The sequence below is a fragment of the Acanthopagrus latus genome, chromosome 13 (assembly GCF_904848185.1).
Source record: "Acanthopagrus latus isolate v.2019 chromosome 13, fAcaLat1.1, whole genome shotgun sequence".
Lineage (NCBI taxonomy): Eukaryota > Metazoa > Chordata > Actinopteri > Spariformes > Sparidae > Acanthopagrus > Acanthopagrus latus.
In genome coordinates this window covers 7,119,178-7,139,186 of record NC_051051.1, presented here as the reverse complement: position 1 = coordinate 7,139,186, position 20,009 = coordinate 7,119,178, and the positions used below count along the sequence as shown (strand labels likewise).

At 39.3% G+C, this 20,009-nt stretch overlaps 2 protein-coding genes across 2 annotated transcripts; one reads left to right on the top strand and one right to left on the bottom strand.

Annotated features, from left to right (window-relative positions):
- Positions 1 to 1,050: 1,050 nt before the first annotated feature.
- Positions 1,051 to 8,110, bottom strand: rnf167 (ring finger protein 167). The gene is made up of 10 exons (XM_037119972.1): positions 7,886 to 8,110; positions 6,008 to 6,138; positions 5,806 to 5,886; positions 5,564 to 5,701; positions 5,396 to 5,483; positions 5,198 to 5,285; positions 5,006 to 5,111; positions 4,224 to 4,317; positions 3,896 to 3,976; positions 1,051 to 3,667 (listed from the first exon to the last, which is right to left on the bottom strand). Exons 2-10 carry the CDS (start codon positions 6,110 to 6,112, stop codon positions 3,246 to 3,248), a joined length of 1,203 nt encoding a protein of 400 aa, XP_036975867.1. The 5' UTR covers positions 6,113 to 6,138; positions 7,886 to 8,110; the 3' UTR covers positions 1,051 to 3,245.
- Positions 8,111 to 15,742: 7,632 nt separating this feature from the next.
- LOC119031569 (olfactory receptor 52D1-like) lies at positions 15,743 to 16,973 on the top strand. Its single transcript, XM_037120136.1, has 2 exons — positions 15,743 to 15,802; positions 16,031 to 16,973. Exon 2 carries the CDS (start codon positions 16,035 to 16,037, stop codon positions 16,971 to 16,973), a length of 939 nt encoding a protein of 312 aa, XP_036976031.1. The 5' UTR covers positions 15,743 to 15,802; positions 16,031 to 16,034.
- The last annotated feature ends 3,036 nt before the right edge of the window (positions 16,974 to 20,009 follow it).

Below are 20,009 nucleotides of genomic sequence, written 5' to 3'. Positions count from 1 at the left end.
ATGCATTAATTCCCACATGTTCTTACGTGAGACATGCTTTTACAGAAGCTAAATCCATTATGTGTTTAATGGAAGCACCTGTAACCTGTTATGGCTCAGCAACACTGTGGGCAGAAGGTGGAGGAGACGGTGAAACTACACCTGAAAACTTCAAATTAGTCTTTAATCTTTTCACAGCAAACTTTCGACACAACACAGTCCTTTGACTCATCAGCTCGCACGCTTTACTGCGTGATCGATGGAGTCATTTCTGATGCAGTTGATTTTATTATAGCATGAACAAAATGAGTTTAAAGGGTAACTCCACCAATTACTGTGTGTTTATCGGTCTCGGAAAGTTCTGCTGCAAGTGTGAAACAAGTAGGTGAAGGTGAAGCTGCATGTTATCTCATGCATTTGCCTCCAGTGATTCCCTCCATAGCTAAGATGAATTCGGAGTAATGTAGGCACCAGCTTTTTAAATGGAAGGTGTTGGGATAGAAAAAAAGGCGACATGTCCCGTTCTGATGTTTAAATTGTAATCACTTGTTTTTAATCCATCCTTAATGAGTCCAACAGTTCTACAGAAGTGCAACACGGCCAGTGGACTACTTTTCAAAGTCTGGCTCCTGCTTTACCCACAGTGCAACTTGGCCAGAGTGACATTACTGTACGCAAATTATAACATTAGAAACAGCTTATTCTGGAGCCACTTTTTTTTTTTCAATTAACATATGCAGTAGTTGTAGTAAAATAGGTGGAGGTACCCTTTAAGTATTCACACAGGCAGGTGTACTCTCATTGTAAATGCAGTATTCTTAGAGTAGAACTATCAAAATCCTTTGACTTAAAAAAGAAATTCAATAATTTTATTAGTAATTTCATTTCTGCTATTTTATCAACATTCTGCATAATATTTGATACTAATTTTAACTTTAATATGCATTTATATATATATTTTTAAAAAAAAACAGATCATAAGACAATATTTTCTTTGTACTGGCTTATTGTGTACAGCCCATTGTGAGGAAGTGTCTTGTCTTAATCTAAACAAAAAAAGTGGCACCACAGTCCCATTTCAGTATCATTTAATCTTCCACAAATCACACATTAAATGCATCTTTCCACAGACTGTTTAGACATCCTAAGGATCCCCAAACCTGCTTTTTACATGGAAATTATACTTGACACTGTACATTTATTTTAGTATTTAGTATTTAAATGTGATAAACTAGGCACATTCTAAAAGAAGAAGGGTAAAGAATCAATGAATCTGGGGATTATATTTTTTTCCATTCATTTCAGTTAACAGTCTCTAAAATCGAGACATAGAGAGCAAAAAACAACAAATAAAAAGGTACAATACAAAAAGACATTTGAAGCATACTGTAAATAGGAAAACAGCTGTTCTATTTTACAAGACGGACTATTGCCAACAAGTCCCAATCAGACCTTGATAGTGTGGAGTCTTTTCATCGATCATCAGTCGGATATAAAGATGGAATGTATTGATTTCAGTCCTACAGCCTCTCTCCTAATCTTCAGACAAACAAGACATATGTATTGTTTTTAACCTTTCCTCTGTTATCATACGTAGTTATGGTGTTTAGGGGGGAAATGTATGGTCCCCTCTCTGATGTGGTACAGATACTGGTTTATAGTTGAGGTTTTTCAAACAGGATGCATTATTTTGATCGATGAAACAATTCTTAAAACTTCTGGAGAACTTGTTTTTGTTATAGAGGACAGTGAATTTAAAGTTTTACACCCTGTAACATTATCAAGCTATACATTAAACACAAAAATTCCAGTTATGAATTTCATGATGAAGGTAAAAACTGTGCATTTATTTGTGTGGAGCAGTGAAACAGTTTGGCTAAAACAACTTTTAAGTTTTCTATTTGTACTGCTCTTTATACAAATCAACAGCACGGACCTCGCAAAGGTCATCTTATAAAGTAGAGAAACAATCTTGTTTCTCAGCCGTCGAGCAAAAGGTGCAAATCAAGCAATGTGTTGGCTGGCTATCTGTATCATCACTAGCACTAAACATGTGGAAACACAGGCGTTCTGTTTCTTGTTCATCAAAACAAATCTGGAGCACAGTTTCAGACATGGACCTAGATCAGCAGTATCATCTACAGCTAGACGAGAGGAAAACAAAAGGAGTGTGAATCCTGTCCCTTTAATTTCCCGACATTTAATTTAACACACACATGTACATGAAGGCCAATGTAAGGCCAACGTAAGGCAATGCTCTTTTTTTTTCTTCCTAAAAACACCTCCTTCATTCTGTTGTGTATAAAAATGGAAAAAAAAAACGCCTATTAAATATTCATTAACCTATATTGTACGGATTTAAAAATGGTAAAGCAATTCATAAAACCAAAACCCACAATAATTTTGCTATGTTATTCACTTACAATACCAACTGACCTTCACTTTGTTGCTATAACCTGAGTTTGTTCAACTTGACAAACTGGATAAAGCTAAAAATATGTTTCTTAAACTGACCACACAGTATTTTTGATAACAATGTGAAAGCAGCAGAAATGTATAACATCTTTGCGATATTCTAGGATAGCTTAATTTACTGTGGATTTGAAAATAATCTGATATTTCAAAAAAACTGAAATATAGCTGTTAGAAAATGTGAAAAGAGAGCCAGGGGGATTAAAAAAAAAATAAAATGAAGACAAGCATTTCCTCTCAACTTGCACACTGTTGTTAGGGAACAAGTTGAAGCAAGAAAAAAGGACTCCAGATATAAAACAATTATCATCAAGACAACAGAGAGTCATTAACCTTACTTAAAAACCTCACATGGACAACCTTGAAGATCCACTTTAAGTGCGAGCACTGAATTTGTTCTGTTTTAGCAACACAGGCTTCATCTACCAGTCACACTCTTACTCTACAGCACATCATATTACTGAGATATTTAAGTGGCCCATTTATTGTGTGCAGCACTAGTGGTTAGGTCAAGTTATGAATTAAAACATGCATTAAACAAGAAGGTCCAAGGACAAATATTGGAGTGAATGTGTGAAGAAGTAATTCTCAATGTTGGATTTTTGTAAAAACCGATCAATGCATGTGCTGCATTTGCTTTGACACCAACAAGTAGACCTCCTCTGGTTACTGAGTAAAAGATTCTGTTACTATAAATGTCTAGCCAACCACAAATCTGAGTTTATCAGTGTGATAACAGTACACCCAATGACAAAGACCCTTTTAAGTAAAACTTGGTAATCTCTTTCTGGTCATCAGATCTCCACTCTATCCCTACCAATGAGCTGAGCAGTGTCGTCATCAGTGTGTTGCCTGTCCTCTCCTGCGTCATCGCTTTCTGAGTCCGTGTCCTCCAGGGGGGAGTGGTAGCCCTCAAAGCCCAGGATGGGCGAATCGCAGTGTACAGGAGAGGCGAGGCACTGGGCAGTGGTGGTGGTGGTGGCTGAATAGGCCCCTGGGCTTCCTGAGGGGGACCCCGGGTTGGAGGGCCGGAGCAGAGGAGTGCGTTCTGAGTCTGCTTCACCCTCTGTCCCTTCTTCCTCCCCACGACCTCCGGATTCGTCCTCAGACTCGGACTCGGAGTGCTCTGTGTTGCTCCGGGTGACGCGCTGTTTGCACACAGGACACGTCTTCTTGGTCAGCGTGAGCCATGGGTCTACACACTTGCAGTGGTAGGCTGAAAAGTAGAAATGAATAATGTATCAGTTTTTTTATTTGTTATGTAGCGTAAACAATCAAATTATTGAAAGGGCCTCACGTGATCTTTAAATTCAGACTCAAATTGAAGTACATAGTTGAAAATGTGAAAGTAGTACAACAGCTTGTTGCTAAATGTGTGTTAGATGTATTTTCCCAATTGTATCCAAACATGAAAATCTCACAATAAAAGCATTTAAACATTTACCATGTGAACAAGGTAAAACTCGCAGCTTGTCTCCTTCTTCATACTCATCCAGGCAGATTGCACACACATCATAGTCATCACCTGAAATAAAGGAGGAAAGAAATAGAGAGAAAGATTAAGAATGTAAATTTTTTTAGTACTAACAATTCAGCATATTAACCTGTACTATAAGATAAATCTCTACAGATGATAGGGCAAACTGTATAGACTTTATATTTACATGCAATAAGATTCTGTAGGATCTTTATTTTTTTTTTGGGGGGGGGGGGGGTCATTGTTTTTAAAAGCAAAGTAGTACAGTTCAGTAAAAAGGATACAATATTTTTACCTTTACGGAACCGGTGTGTTGGAATCCGCTTCAGTTGCTCCTTAGACAAGCGATTTTTCCTTATCCTTTTCCTGTACTGTACACATCGAATAATCTGAGCAATACAAAGAGACAATGTTACTGATGGCACTGGAATTACATTGACACTCAGCATGTCTGTATGGGACCTGGACCCCAGGGAAGTAAGTCAGAAACTCATTCAGGGCTTAAACATATAAAAATATGTGTCTATATATAGACATATAACATGTCAAGGGGAGTATTAGCAGTCTCTAGTTTTTTCTACTATCCTCAAGCCAAACAGTCCAAAGTCTTGAACAGCCTTTTCAAGGTGAGACTGTTACACCACTGGTCCCACTCCCTTTTCTTTATGAAAAGATACAAAGGTAAAATGTGGGCAGTGTTGTTCCACCTCTAAGTTGGCAGTGGAGGTGGTAACAGTGCTGAATCAACATCAGTGTAAAAAGAGCTAGCAACCCAGTGGTGTGACGTTTTGAATGAGGTGTAATGGGCAAGACCCACAACAGGGAGATTTAAAAGGCAGCTAGCAACTTGGTAAAAGAAGAACAGCAGCGTGCAAACAGGGGGAGACAATGCAAGGTCAGGGCTCCTCTTACCCTCTCAGCGGAGGACCAGATCAACAGCCACATAACAGGGCTAATAGGTTCAATTCCAACAAGTGTGAACTATTTTTTTTTCTTTTAAAGGTAGGTGTATTAAAGATGGGCAACATTCAGCTAAATAAAACTCCCAAGCAGACATTGCAACATGTGCATACTTACCAGAACGACACACATCACAATAATGATCATTCCAACAACTCCAGTGAAGGGAATAAGGTAGTACGAGAGTGGAAAAGCAAACTCCGGCTTGAGGATCACATAAGACCTGCAGGCCAAGAAGAGAAACAACAAAATAGTCAATATGTATTAGTCCACATAAATGGAAAGCTGACTGTTAAATGTTCCACTCACCCTGGTTCTGGAATTATCTTCCTGAGATACAGAGAGGCTTGGTAGCTGGTGAATACTGAGGGGATCTCAATCTCCTCAGCAACAGTATCTGGAAAATAAAGAAACAACAAGAAGAATTTAATTTAAGGTATTTCATTAAGATTGTATGAATATGTAATGCTTAATATGGTTCACATTTTTAAGAAAAAGGAGAATTACCATTGCTGTAGTTCATATTTAGCAGAGTGTTTGAATACATGTTGTGAACTATTGCAGCACTGAATCCGGCTCGCTGTGCGTGCAACACCTGAAAAACAGTTCCTCACATTAGACCAGTTTGCCTCACAGACAATACGACATACTTAATATCAGTCAGACATTACTGACCTTTAAATCAAAATTGCAATCATAGCGTCGGATGAGAGCGATGAATTTAGTGGTGTTGGCATCGTAATATGGTGGCAACGGAGGAGGAGGGTCCATTGTCGTACAACCATTTAGTGGACGGGAAACCACCAAAACTCCCTTTTACACACACACACACACACACACAACAAAAAAACCCACATCATTATAAAGCATTTAGAGTGGTATTTTTCTGTATGCACTGCATCCTTCAATTCTCTCACCATTAGTCCATCCTTAGGAAGTGGGGAGCCAAACAAGGCGGGCAGGTCCTCAAATAACATGGGGGTCGTATTGCTATAATGCTGCCAAAAACACACACAGAAATATATAACAGATGTAAATATATAAATATAATCTCTCAGAAAAATCATATTACAGTTGAAGTTTTCACAGTACACAAGCTAATGCTCCAAGGTTACTTACAGCATAGATATAGGCATGTGTGGGTGAGTGGAGCAGTACGCTGCAATATAACACAATAAGGACACTCCATCGAGCTCCCACGCGCCACACACCAGTGTGAACCATCCTCAGTCACTTACAGTTGCACTAAACTGCAGAGAAGATAGGACAGAAGCACTTAACAATCAAGATGCAGACGTTTGATTCAGGTCTAAGGCTGAGCTAGACTAAAGCTAGTCATACAGTTCGATGCAGCCTTGCATTAACATACTAATGCTAAAGAGACAATTCAGGTGTTAAGACTGTGTAAATGCATACATGAATATGTAAATAAAGGGCTATAAACAGGCGCGTCGGCATGCACTCTGGAGAAAATCTATGCAAAGTAGTTTTAGGAGTGATTGTTATTCTGTGAAAATGCAAATGGACTCTCAAAACAACAGCAGGACAAATTAAGAATAAAACAAAGAATGCATCGTATTGATATTTGACTGTGGTCACCAAAGATTTGCTTTTATAAACGTTGTTCAAAGTAACCCTGTTGATGGTGATATCTATATATGGTTAAAAACAGCCCTTAAACTTTTGGCAAAGTTTATCTTTTTTTTTTTTTTTTTTTTTGCATTAAGTCGGTAGTCAATCAGCTGGGCTCCAATTGTATTTCTTTAGCTGGATTTGGTTTTCTTACTTAGCTATTTCATTGTTGTTGTTGTTTGCTGTTTTTACCAATATTTCTACAGTCATATCCTCTTTAACTATCAATGTAGCTACATTTGTGCCGGGTTCAACTCAAACAAATAAAACAGACCTGCAGCCAATATACGTTATGTGCGGCAATGTCTTCATCTCTGTTAGTTTGGATACGTTTTCTCTTGTCATTTTCCTGCGGAGAAATCGTCTAGCAATAATCTGTCTTTCCCATTATTCTTTCAGCTTTACACACACAGCCAAGAAACCCTTTCTCACATAAAGCATAGGGATTTTGCGGCCATTCTTCCTGTTCAGAAGAAAAACAACTTCCAAGTGCCTTACTCCAGTGGCAGTATGGGGAAAGTTTTACAGTTCAGAGTCTTCTTACCCCAGATTTGGTTAGCGCTGCGGTAACTAACTAACCAACTTATGTATGTAACGTAACAGATAATCAAGGTTAAGAAGCCAACTGCATTAGGACGAGGTGGGGTAAAATAAGCGCAGTGCTCAGGTTCTTTGTACCTGGGGGCGAGATCTTATCACAAAAATGAAGGACAAGTTCACGTGCCTTGAGTTTCTAACTTACTTTATTGCCCTATTTACTCTGCTTCCTGATTGTACCGTCATAAACACATGGATTTTAAGCCGCCCACAGCACAGAACCAATCTGTTCACCGCTGTGTTGCATCTGTAGCAATGCTAAACCTGGTAAATGTGTAGCTAAAGCTGTTTCCACACCACAACACAAAGAAGATCACCAAGCTAACTAGTGATATTACTTCTGCCCCCGACAGGCGATTAAGTAATTAGGTAAACTTATATTAGAGTGCCCTGACTCGCTGAACTGCCATTAGTATTTTCCCAAATTATGTACAACCTCCGAGTGAATTCGGTGAGAAAAAAAACAACAAACAAGTCATTTAAGAAAATATATCCCAAGTCATCGGGATAATGTTATTGTGTGTTGTTAGCTAGCTACATACCGTAGTACGTGCTACAATAGGCACCTCGAAGGTTTGTAATCTTATTTAAGATTCTCACGTGTGTCACTTCAGTTTCTCACATGTCGCCGCAACTCAATATCTCTTACAACATCTCGCTACGTTCTCAGCAGTCTTTTAAATCCACCAGAAAAAAAGACGAAAACAGGTAGGATTAACGTTAGCTAAGCTAGCTGACGTTTAGCTCCTGTTAGCAGACGTTACGTACCAGTTAAGCAGCCTCGGTGACAGATTCCTATACGTCTTCTTTGTGGTCCGTGTACATCGTATTATACACGATTAGTAGTGTGTAAACAATCAATGTGTTTGTTCCAGGAAGGGAGAGACTTTTCCTGTATGTTGGGTTTCCAAAAGTTGCGCTACTTCGTTTGCTAAGGTTGTTTGTTATTGCTTCTTGCTCTCTGGTTCTTCTTCCTGCTGCCGTGATGGAGGATTGACTCAGCAGCGTCGTGACCCACAGCGCCACCAGCGAGCAGAAGGCGGTACTGCAAGGAACAAAATGTCCTGAACCTGCAAGCCTCATGTCGTCCACGCAAATCCACGCGCATTGCAAGCTTTTGGCTTCCCTTTGCTCACCTGTTGTTTAAGTAAATCTGAAATGGCAAACCTAATACACACCAATTCACTTTTAAAAGTGCGTAACTGTTATCTTGTGTGTAGTATGTCTGAAAAAGAGAATGCACATTATCAGGATGATCAGTCGGCATTTCATAGAAACAGAAGGTGACAGACACCAACTGGTTCCTCTGCATTCAAAGGACCAGATTACAATCAGTTAGTTCCCTGGTTACAGAAGAGCATTCACAGGTCTCATGGACGAAGTTCTTGTTATTCATGCATGACAGTTGCCAAAGATAGTCCACCTGCAACTAATGACTCATTATCACTTGGAGGGCAACATTGCTGTCTGTAAACACAGAGAACTCACAGTCATCAGGCCACAACTTCATCAACACTGCCCTCAAGTGGTAGTTTCACTGTACTCTCACACCGTATTACTGTCACAATATTGTCTGTCTAATTTCAACAAATGACAACTATGGTACAAATGAAAAAATAAATAAGTATCGAACCGTGTGGCACTAGTCTATCAACAGATAGCAGTTGTAGTGTCAAGATAGTCAACAGTTTATGAAACCATTTGTGCTAGTGCATCTCATCATTTAAATAGTATGGCAATAAGAGAGTCAGCAAGAAGATGGTCAGATGATGGAGATGAGGGCCAATGACATTACTGACTCAAGCGAATAAAAGTAGAGGATGCTGATGTGTTTTTTTTCTTCCTGTGATGCGACCACACACTGGTCTCTCTCATAATGAAGGTCAGATAGCCGGTGGAGGAATCCCTCTTCTACCAATGTCAAAGACTAACTGTCACTGCAGGGCATCTGTGATGCCCACTGCTGCAGTAACTGTGTCATGAGAAGTACAAAATGTAGCCTTTTCATTTTAGAGAGGCAGACGCCTCACAAAAAGAATAGACCAATCACATTTTTGCTGCTGACTTGTCCTGTCTATATTGGCCTATAAATAAAGTCTCATAAAACATGATTAAAGGTTTTAGGGCCCAGAAGTTGCAGTAGTCATTATGTCCTTGAGCACAAAAATGTATGGGAATGATCATACACCGGTGACGAGTTTCCGGGTCGAGGTTTTTTTCCTGCTCTCTAACTTCCCATCAAGGAACCACCTGTCTTTTGGAGCTATAATGACTTCATCAGAGAGTCAGAACATTGTATTAGTAGCTGTAGAAGACTCCCAGAGCTGGAGATACAGAGCCTGACCCCACAGGATCTCTCTGCACCATCACATAAACACGTCTGATTGATAGAAGGAGGATTATGTAGACACAGTGAAAATGAATGTAACACCTGGATTTGATATCAAGCAATTAATTCCCCAGCATACAGCGAGATATGGTGCACACTGCCAAATGAATCAAAACGAAAAAGGATCCAACGCTGAAGATCTCCATCATGCTGTACATGATAGTGTTGTTTTTTATTATGAATATAGATTTAGGTTTATTAATGACATAGAACTGATTAATTAAAACAAATAGAAATGAAATCTCTACTTTACTTCTTCTCTTGTCGGCATTTCTGGAGCTGTCAGCTGCAGCCGTGTTTCCCAATATGCCTCACACACACAGCTCATGCTGTCTGGATGGTCAGGGTTGCTTTAGCTAGGTTGCTTAGCTCAGTTTTCAGTAAAGCTGTGTGTCAGTGTCACTCATGTTTGATATTTGTTGATCTGGACGCAAAATGGACATTAGGTTACTAAAAATACAAGCCAAGCCAGCCCTCTTTTTGCTTAGTTGTTCTTATTCATTTGCATTTTCTGAGAAGCCTGAAATTTAATTATGATATAAGACACAGTCACATAGAAAGTAGCACTGGCAGATATTTCTTTACTCATAACAAGAAAGAGACACTGTCTATGCACTGTTTTTCTTCTCTGCTTGTTTTTGTACTTACATTTGTAACAAACATGGCTCTCATGAGCCACTTTGTGGCATGCAGCACCTACATATATACCACCCCACAGCAGACAAACAAAATCCACAAGATGCAATGTGTCATTTCAGTGTGCCCATTCTAAAGTTACAGCTTGTACAATGAAATGTGAGTTTATTTCAAGGTGAATATTCAGGGTGAACTTAACTCAGCTGGTTGTTAGCTTATGTTAGCAAGCTGAATTTCTGGAATAACGTTAGGTACTTTTGTTTTCTGTTAGCAGAGCAGAGAGAGGCACCACAGCGATGTACTGGAGAAACAGACTGTCAAGGAACCAAGTCCTTTACAATGAAATCCACATTTACTACAAATTTTTAAGAGATATATTATTGGATTCAGAATGTAAATTTATGAACCGATGGTGAATCGGGAGGATCAAACGTTGGTCCTTTTGAACAGAAGGGACTGTAGTGTACTCTGTGCTATTTGCCTGTCAGACATTTAGCTTCCACTCACTGTTCATTATAGATACTAATGTGCAGGGCCCTTGCATTTTGACTCTCATAAGCATGCAGCTAAATTACATGAATAGATGGAATTTGTCTTTCTGCCCAACAACATGTTTAGAATCTACATACAAATTGTATGAAACACCAAGTAAAACAAGAGGATCCATGATTGTGGATTAAAACATTATATGTAAATAAAATACAAACAAGCAAAGAGGTTAGATGTAGTTTTTTTTTTTTTACTCCACCTCAGCCATTTCAGCTGCATTAAATCATGAAAGAAAAACCTACACGTCGTTAATCTAATGCTCCACCAGGTCCAGTCCACCATGTCACGTCACATTAAAAAAGCCAAACATGATCCTCCACAACAGTGTCTTCTGTCCACCTCGTCTTCAGCAAGTCTTCCAGTGTGGCTGACCAGACATGCGTTCCTGTCTCATGGCGTTCAGCTCTCATAGAAAATGAGACACGCAGCACCTGGGAAGTAAAAACAAACCATTTTATTATTTATTGTGAGTGGATAAATGTACAAAATATATCCACGTATTGTGTCTGGACATCAGCACTTACAAGAAGCCCTTTCCACAGCCCAGAGGTCCGAAGAAAAGCTCTGTTGGGAGGCAGACCTTTCTACACACCCCACTCAGACTGGGGCATGACCAAGGAAAGGATGCAGCCTCATTCTCCACAACTGTGCATGATGAAGAATATTGCAGCAATGTTCAATACCAAAACATCAAAATATACTTTCCATGGAGGCAAAGAAATGTGCAGATTTGAGTTGCAAGAACATGCAGAGATATAAAGTCAAGACTTACCATTAAGCAGCAGGACGACCAGGAGCGCCAGCACAACCACGCGATAACAAGACATTCTTGCGTTGGATATCGTCGCTCCACAATGAGGACTTGGCCTGGTCTGTTAGTATTTTGGTCAGAGGGGAGGAGTGAGGATAATATGAGGCAGCATACTGGTCACTGGGTTTTATATTATGGAATTATAAACATCCTAAAGAGAACATGCTTCTCCTTAATCTCATTTAGGGAACGTAAATCACTGTGCCCAACTCGTGACATGAGTGTTGTCATGAGACAAGAGCCAAACATTCCCAAGCAACTGCCTGTTTAAAAGCTGATTTAAAACACATGCACATCCTTAAGCCTCATTGCTGTCTGAGACTGAGAACATGAGCCCAGGGGCCGGCTCACTGAGCATCAGGCAAGAGGCATTTTCTCACAAATTGTTTCTGACAGGGAGAAAACATTTGCAGCCGTGAGCGTCTTGTAAATAACATTAGCATTTCGATTTTGAGATTCAGCATGTTAAAATTAATAAATAAATCAGGACTGTACGTAAAAAAACAAAAAAAAGGAATAATGGCAGGATCGAATAATTGATCTGATAATCAGTTTGAGTGGATGAAAAATCTGGCCAAGTTTGACTGTCACGTTGTTTCATTTTCCAATTAATCAGTTGCTAAATGTCATAAAGGAGCTTCTCTAATGGAAGCCTGGCAGAGGTAAAACATGGAGGAAGACGGGAAATCAAATTCATGAAAGCTGAAGCTATTTTTACTGAGGCTGTGATGGATGGTGAATGTTTGTCCTCATGAAGTAGAATATGCTGAGTTTCCGTCGGCATCTACATGTGACCCAAATGAAATGAAATAATACAGCGCTATGGCAACCGCACCGCCCGTGATGTACTCTGTACATCACAAGGCCGAGCTTCCACAAGCCTTGTTTTCGAAAACAGCATTTCACCAGTTTTGAGCCAGACCAATGTAAATAAAGATGTGTGATCAACAGAAGGCGCTATTCTGAACGTCTCCAACCAGTTCAGAATTAGCTGCACAGCGCCTCCATAACATAAAGGCCCTGGTCGGTGGATTATTCCTGCTGCTGGCTGGATGTGCATGAGCCCACTAGCATCTTGATCAAATGGGGCACAACTGTCAACATCGCAGGAGTACCTAACCCTAACCATACTCAACATTGGCCTCTTGAGTCCACCCACTTGAGGCCCATGTCCAGGGGTTAGAAGCAGCACACCCAGAAGCAGAAGTCCAACAGAGAGGGATGTCAGCAGGCCAACAACCACTGCTGGAAGTGTCTCATATTGATAAGAGAACCATAGCCAGGTACCTGCAGTGGCTCATCATCATACAGACATCAGTCACACTATATGGCTGAGACCAGTTGTTAGAGAGACTATCATTGGTGAGAGACAGGGGTTGTCACTCTCCAAACTTAGGTTATAATTAAAATACTTGTGCAATTGGATATATTCAGTGCAGTACGTTGCGACAACATCTCATGTTGAGCAACATTCGCTGCCTCGGTGTTGATAGACCAGAATATTCAGTGTTTAAGAGTTGAAACACATCTTAAGGTGGTACAGTCGTCAGAGATCACATTCACCTCCTACTCTAACACTTTAGGGCAGATAAATTGCAGTAATGATGAAAAAAAAATGTTTTATTTGTATCACACCTTCCCAAACAGAGTGCTTTGACAGACAAAGCAAAATCAGGACACTCGGGAGGCAATAAAACAACAGAAAGCCAAATAGAAGCAAGACCGGATGAAGGAAAAGAATAACGCAGGATGTCAACCTGAATACACACAAACATCAATAATGCTGGACAGAATTCAGCAAAACTCGGGTGGTGGGTGGTGGCTGGGTCTCGCACCAGAATGGACCTCATCGACTGTTGGTGCTGACACAGATTAACAGGATGTATTTAGGAATCTTTCTCTCACTTCTCTGTTACCTTCACGCTGTTTGGGGTTAACAGCAAGGCAGAGCAGCTGTATCTGGGTGGAGCGGTGTGTCACACATCGAATGCCGGGCTACAATTTACATTTATCAACAACAGATGTTGGTCCCAGATGTGACTGTCACCTTGCCAATCTATCCCACCTCTTCCAGATCACAGTTCATCTGTTTTAACTTTGCCCTCCACACTGTTTGCTCCTGACCCACCACAGGCCATCTGCCACTGCACCCCTCACGACGGACTTCTATGTGAATTAACAAATTAGACTGGTGGGTAGATTTGATGAGATGTGCATGGACAAATTATTGCTGTGATTTCCGGTTTGAGCTCAAGGGTCACGACCCGTCGGACACAGTTTCGTCGGTGTTGCATCAGTGCTCTCCAAAGGGACGTCATTACTGCTTATGTCTCAGGCCTCCGTCCAAAGAGGTCTCACCAGTGGCAAAACAGCTGCGTCTAATTGCTTTCTAGAGGAATGGAAAAACAAAGTGGACTAATGACCTCTAATGAGTGTGTTTATGCCTTGCATCATCGGTGGTGTAAACTTTTTCTTTAACATGTGGATACAATCAGTAGTGGTTCTTGCTGATAACACCAAACTGTACCTTGACACATAAACACATTTTTAAGCCAATTCTGTGTAATTTCAATTAATGGTGCATCATTTTCTGCTGTCTGGCAGAGGTCAGCACAGAAAAAAAACTTATCCAAGATGAACTGCAACACTTGGAACAATTTAGAGTAAAAGAACGACACGTTTAGTGGTTTTGAATGCAAGCTAGTGATGTTACAAACACCAACTAAACATTTAATCATCACTTTTCATATCATTCTTTTCTTTTCTGCTACAGAGAAACAGGCATGTCTGTCATTAGACGCTCACAGACACACAACCATGTTGTAATATGCAGCAGTGCACAGTCTGACAGTAGAACTGACTTGGTCAATGTAGTTTGGGGGAGGCCTCGTCTCTGCCGAATGAGCAGATGGAACAGATACCCGTTATGGTGCAGGGTCATGTGACCTGAATTCTGAAAGGTATCAATGGAAGAGTCCCCCACCTTCGACATATTTGTGAGTTCATCAATTACACCACCTTTTAACTTACTCACTATTTGTCCCTAACAAACTTCCAGTGCGACTTGATGCTTTCTGGTGTCCCTCCCTCATATAGGTGAGATGCTGTATACAGTTTCCACAATGGCCTTCAACTATTATCAAAAAATTGACATAGGGTATGTGAATTGCACATAATGAGACTGGAATGAGTTTTACACAGTCCTTGAGCCCCGATCACGCCACACTTTTTAGTTTGTCACCTGACGCCCTGGGGCCTCTCTGCCAGAAGAGGCTTTATAATGTGATTAATGTTGTGAAAGGGGTCTATTTTAACCCAAACCCTCAACCTAATCAAATCTCGAGTTAATCTAATTGACTAGTTTTCTTGCTCAAACCTGAGCTGAAGCTGAAGCTTGCAAGTGAACATTGAAAATAGAACCTCTTTAAAAAAAAAGAACAACAACCAAAATGATTTTAAAAAAGTAAACAAACTAATAAATTAAGAGTAAATATGTCTAAAAATAGTAATTCAACAATGTAACAATACATTTGATTGGGCACAAACACGGGCCTCCACAGCAAGAGTGCTGTGTTTAACCCATCGAGCCACCATGACCTGTTTGTGGTTTTTTTATACCACCTGAAGCCTTTTCCCCAAAAAGGTCAGCTATCTCAGGAGCTATCTATCCAAAAGACATCTTGGCAGGAGGAGAGGTTTGCTTTCGAAGCTTTACAAAGTCAGGAGGTGCAATAAAAAGTCATTCTAGGGTGTAGGTTATGGTGCATTAACACACTAAAATTGTGATAGTATTGACTTTTCATGTGTGCAGGAACTGTCTCCTCACCCTGCCCCGAAAAGAGAAAGAAAAAATGAAGGAATAGAAATAACGTAAATAAATTACATTATATAAAGAGTGAATGAATGCATGGCAATAAAAACATAATAAACATTAAAAAGACAAATACAATAAATTATATACAATCATGCTCACAATTATTTTGTATTTTGTTAGTTGCCTTTACATTCCCACCATCTTGCACTCATACAAACACTTCAGTGTGAAAGCATTTAGGAACTTCTTCATGTTATTCATTCATATGTGCTCTGTGTGGAGAATCAGTTTAAATCAGCATCAGCAAATTGTCCTTTCTTCACCAAACACTGACATGTTCTGCACTGTGATGGAGCTCAGCAGACGTAACACACTGAGGTTACCATGGGAACACCACTAGTCCACCTCGAGCGATGTTTAAAGAAGGCTCCTCAAGCTCCGGCGGCATGCAAACTCTGCTGTGCCGGGAGGAGCACGACCACTCAGGTAACTGTGCACACATCAGATCTCAGGGAGTCTGTCTGCACTCTGATCGGGTGACATCGTCAGATACAGATCGGTCTAAACTCTAGATGATGTTTGGTAGAGTCTAATCAGCAATACTATCAAAAGCATTGTGTTCCTATTTCTGCTTGATTTCCTGAAAATGTTTGTCATTAGATGCATTTATCTATCCATACAATCGTGTGAAAATCTGATGTCTTTTCATTTCAGAGCCATGGACAACACAACAGCGCTGACATTCACAATGACTGCATATGCTGTCATGGAAAACAGCAAACACGGGCTGTTTGTTGTGTTCCTCCTGCTCTATCTTGCTCACATCGCTTTGAATTCACTGCTCGTTGCTGTCATACAAAAAAACCAACAGCTGCACCAACCTATGAATGTGTTCACATGTATGTTATCCATCAATGAACTCTATGGCAGCACAGCTCTGTTGCCTGCAATAATGTCTGTGCTCATATCGGAGAACTATGAGGTGTCTGCGAGGTGGTGCATGGCTCAAGTCTACTTCCTTCACACATATGCAAGTGCTGAGTTTTGTATTTTAGCTCTTATGGGATATGACAGATATGCTGCCATCTGCCACCCACTCCATTACCACAGCATCATGTCTCATACAAAGACAATCAAGCTCATTGCGTTAGCAGCTCTGTACCCGACCATTTTGTTTGGATGTTTTTACTCGCTGACCTTACGACTGAGCTTCTGTGGAAAAGTCATACCAAAATTATACTGTGTGAACATGGAGCTGGTCAAGAATTCATGTTCCAATGCATCCTACATAAGTATTGTGGGACTGCTACTTATTCTGGTTTTGATCATACCTCAGTTAGTGATGATTGTTTTCTCTTATGTGCAAATTTCAAGAGTGTGTTGGAAACTATCAAGAGACTCCCAGAGCAATGCTCTTAAAACATGTATCCCACACTTACTGTCTTTGCTCAATTACACCATTGGCTCCCTTTTTGAAATTATCCAAACTAGATTTAATATGAGTCACGTGGCTGCTGAACTACGGCTCTTCCTGTCTTTATACTTTGTTGTCATCCCACCTCTTGCCAACCCAGTGCTGTACGGACTCGGTACGCAAATCATAAGAGTTCATGTGCTGAAACTGATTTTCAGACACAAGATCCTGCCAACAAAGTGAGCAAAGGTAGTGATTGCAGCTTAGATCTGTTTTACATTGCAATGACATAATAATGTTTTGTGATTCAGACACTAAACTAAGAAGTAAAAACTCCTTTTTTAAAATATTTCTCCCTGATCATATAGGATTGTATCAAATTATACAATGGATCAAACAATAATATTTAAAGGCCGTCTGGGTCCCCTCAAGTTTTGCTGCCTTTTCTTTCCCCTGCAATTGAGTCTTTTGAATCATTTTTGAATGGTGCTGATTATAAAACAAATTCAACTGCAGGTTCAAAGTCTTGGCTCAAATTTGAAAGTGAAAAACAAAAATGCATATTTTCAAACACTTGAATATGGCTGACTTTGATACTGATTTTGTGTTAACTCATATTTGTTGCCAGCAAAACTTGTATGAACATGTACAATATGTGATATATCTCTGCACAGGATTGCAATAATGTTTTGTCGTATTTATGAATAATTCATGATTGTGCATTTTGAGCCATTACCCACATTTCTCCATGTTTGCATATATTATTTGTTACTGTGAATGCTGCTTGCTTTCAAATATCAGATATTAAGATGCATAGTGAAAGTTATTAAAATGTATTACCCTCATTTAAATACACACATGGGAAAATGTGTTTTTCGGATGACTATCATAGTAAAGGTGCTTTAAAATGTTGTTAGAATTTAACATTTACATATAATGTTAGAAGGACCCTTGTTAGATTATGTTCATGTTCTCAGTTAAATTTAAATAAGCTTTATTGACATAAATATTTGAGCAGATCATAAAATAACTTTGAGACATAATGCGTAAGAACTTGTTTCTCTTGGCTCATGAAAACATATTTTGCAGCTAACACTGCACACGGTGTTTTCTTCCAACAAGGACAGGGCAGGATCAGAGAGGTGGATAAGCCTTCTCTTAGTCTGTGTTACCCCCCTTGCACCTTTCACTTCTATAAAATACAAAATCATAATGTGGAAAAACGTTTTAAGATAGTTGAATGTGAAAATAATGTAAGGACTTTCTGCTGTGGTCACTAACACATCGCTTGCCCTCTTAACTTTGTGAGTCATTCCACCTGACATTTGCTTGTAATTTGCTGCACTGCACTTGGAATAAAAGATAATTATTCTAATTTTGACTTGTTTGTGGTATCATTAAAACCAACACATGTATGAATAAAAAGGTTTTAAAGAGGCAAAATGTGTATATATTTTGAGCAGCGAGTTGTTCAACAAAAGACATCTAAAACTTTTTATATTTTCATATTTCTTAATGATTATTAAAGGTTATTTAATAGTTGAGTTGTTGCAGTGTCATTCTGGACAAAAACCTTCAACCCTCCCACTGCCCGTCAGTGGATAATTTCAATTCATGTAGCACCAAATGTAATATTTCAGCTCAAGACACGTAGTTTATATATGCTGAATTCATACATAATTAGTATTGAACCTTTGCCACAGCATCAATCCCAGAGTTGCATCATAAAGCCTCATTTTTCATTATTTGAAAGCCTGAAAACATCTGCTGCTCAAGCATTGTGGCACAGGAAGTTTAGTGTTATCTCTAAAGCAGATGACATATAACGCTAACACACATGTCCATTTCCTGACTATTACTTAACATTGCTCTCATTTTTGAATAATAGATATTATTAACCTATATAACCCTAACCCTAACCCTAACAGTGAAAATCCAAAACATCATTCAGAGTCAAGTGTACGGACAGATGAAAATGTGCATAAACGTGTTTAACAGAGCTGGACGCAGTTTGTGCATTTTGACTTTTGGCATTTTGTAGTTGAATGTGGGGTTATTGCAGGTAACATGCAGAATATATTTTTAAAAGACTGAGTAATGAAAGAAAATACAGGTTAAACAATTTACAGAATTTACAGTACTGTACCCACAGACCCTCCAGCCACAGGCAAAAGTCAAAACACATTTAGGCTTGCCTTACTTTAGCTTTTCTTGCCACAGTTCGGACTTGGTTATCTTGTCTTAGTTTGATGGGGCACTGTGTAGATTTTCTGAAGATAGTTAAACTCTAATATTTCCAAGGTAATAATACAAACTCAATACAAAATATTTATTTTCTCCATAATGGAATAAACAAGCTGTTCACAAAGGAAAATTAGGGCCCCAGAAGAGTGTTTGAAGCTAGAAAGGTGGCAGGGTCCGCCACCTATAAACAAAGTAAAACAGTTTGAAATTGTGATAGTTTCTTTATTTCGTTAGTTTAGACTTTAAAAAAATCAGTCAGTGATGATCTTTCTGTTCTGATTAGAATTTCCTCCCCAGAACTACACACTGCGCCTTTAATGTATATCATTGTTACATGTTTAATTTAGTTTCATTTAGTTTAATTTTATTTGGTGTTACTTAGCTCATATTTTCTGGTTGTCTTAGCTTAGTTTATTCTATATCATCTTGTCATGTTTTAGTTTGGTAGAAACACTACCAATCCCTGAAATAACACTAGGAATTATTTTAGTGTCCCACACGTGAATAAAATGTCACCATCAAGTTGTGTTGAGTTTGAATTAAAACAGTGTTTTGACACTTTTGAACATGTCTATCACTATTTGGAATACTTCATGCTGTTTGTTCATGAATCAGTGAGGGACCCCAGGAAGCGTCTACATGGATCAACATGCTCATTAGTGGTCAGTGTGTAAAATCCCTTTGGAAGCAATTAGGAACTACTTCATAATGAGAATGAGACCTGCCTTGGTGTCGTGATGAAACAAGTGTAAAAACAGGTCAAAGTCAATATCTTTGGCAAATTTCTATGCATTGTAAATAACCACCACATCTACCTGACAGCCAGCTGTTTCTGAAAAGGCGACAACAAAATTCAGATGCCAGACAACAATATTACTGATTGGGTGAACAGGAGCAAATATCCTCCAAATCCTCTAAAATCCTATTTTTATCTACAATTAAGATTAAGATATACCTTAATTGACACACCTTAGGAGAAATTTGCAGGTAACAAGAGTAAGTCTCAAAATAGAGGCAATAATAGAGAGATATTGA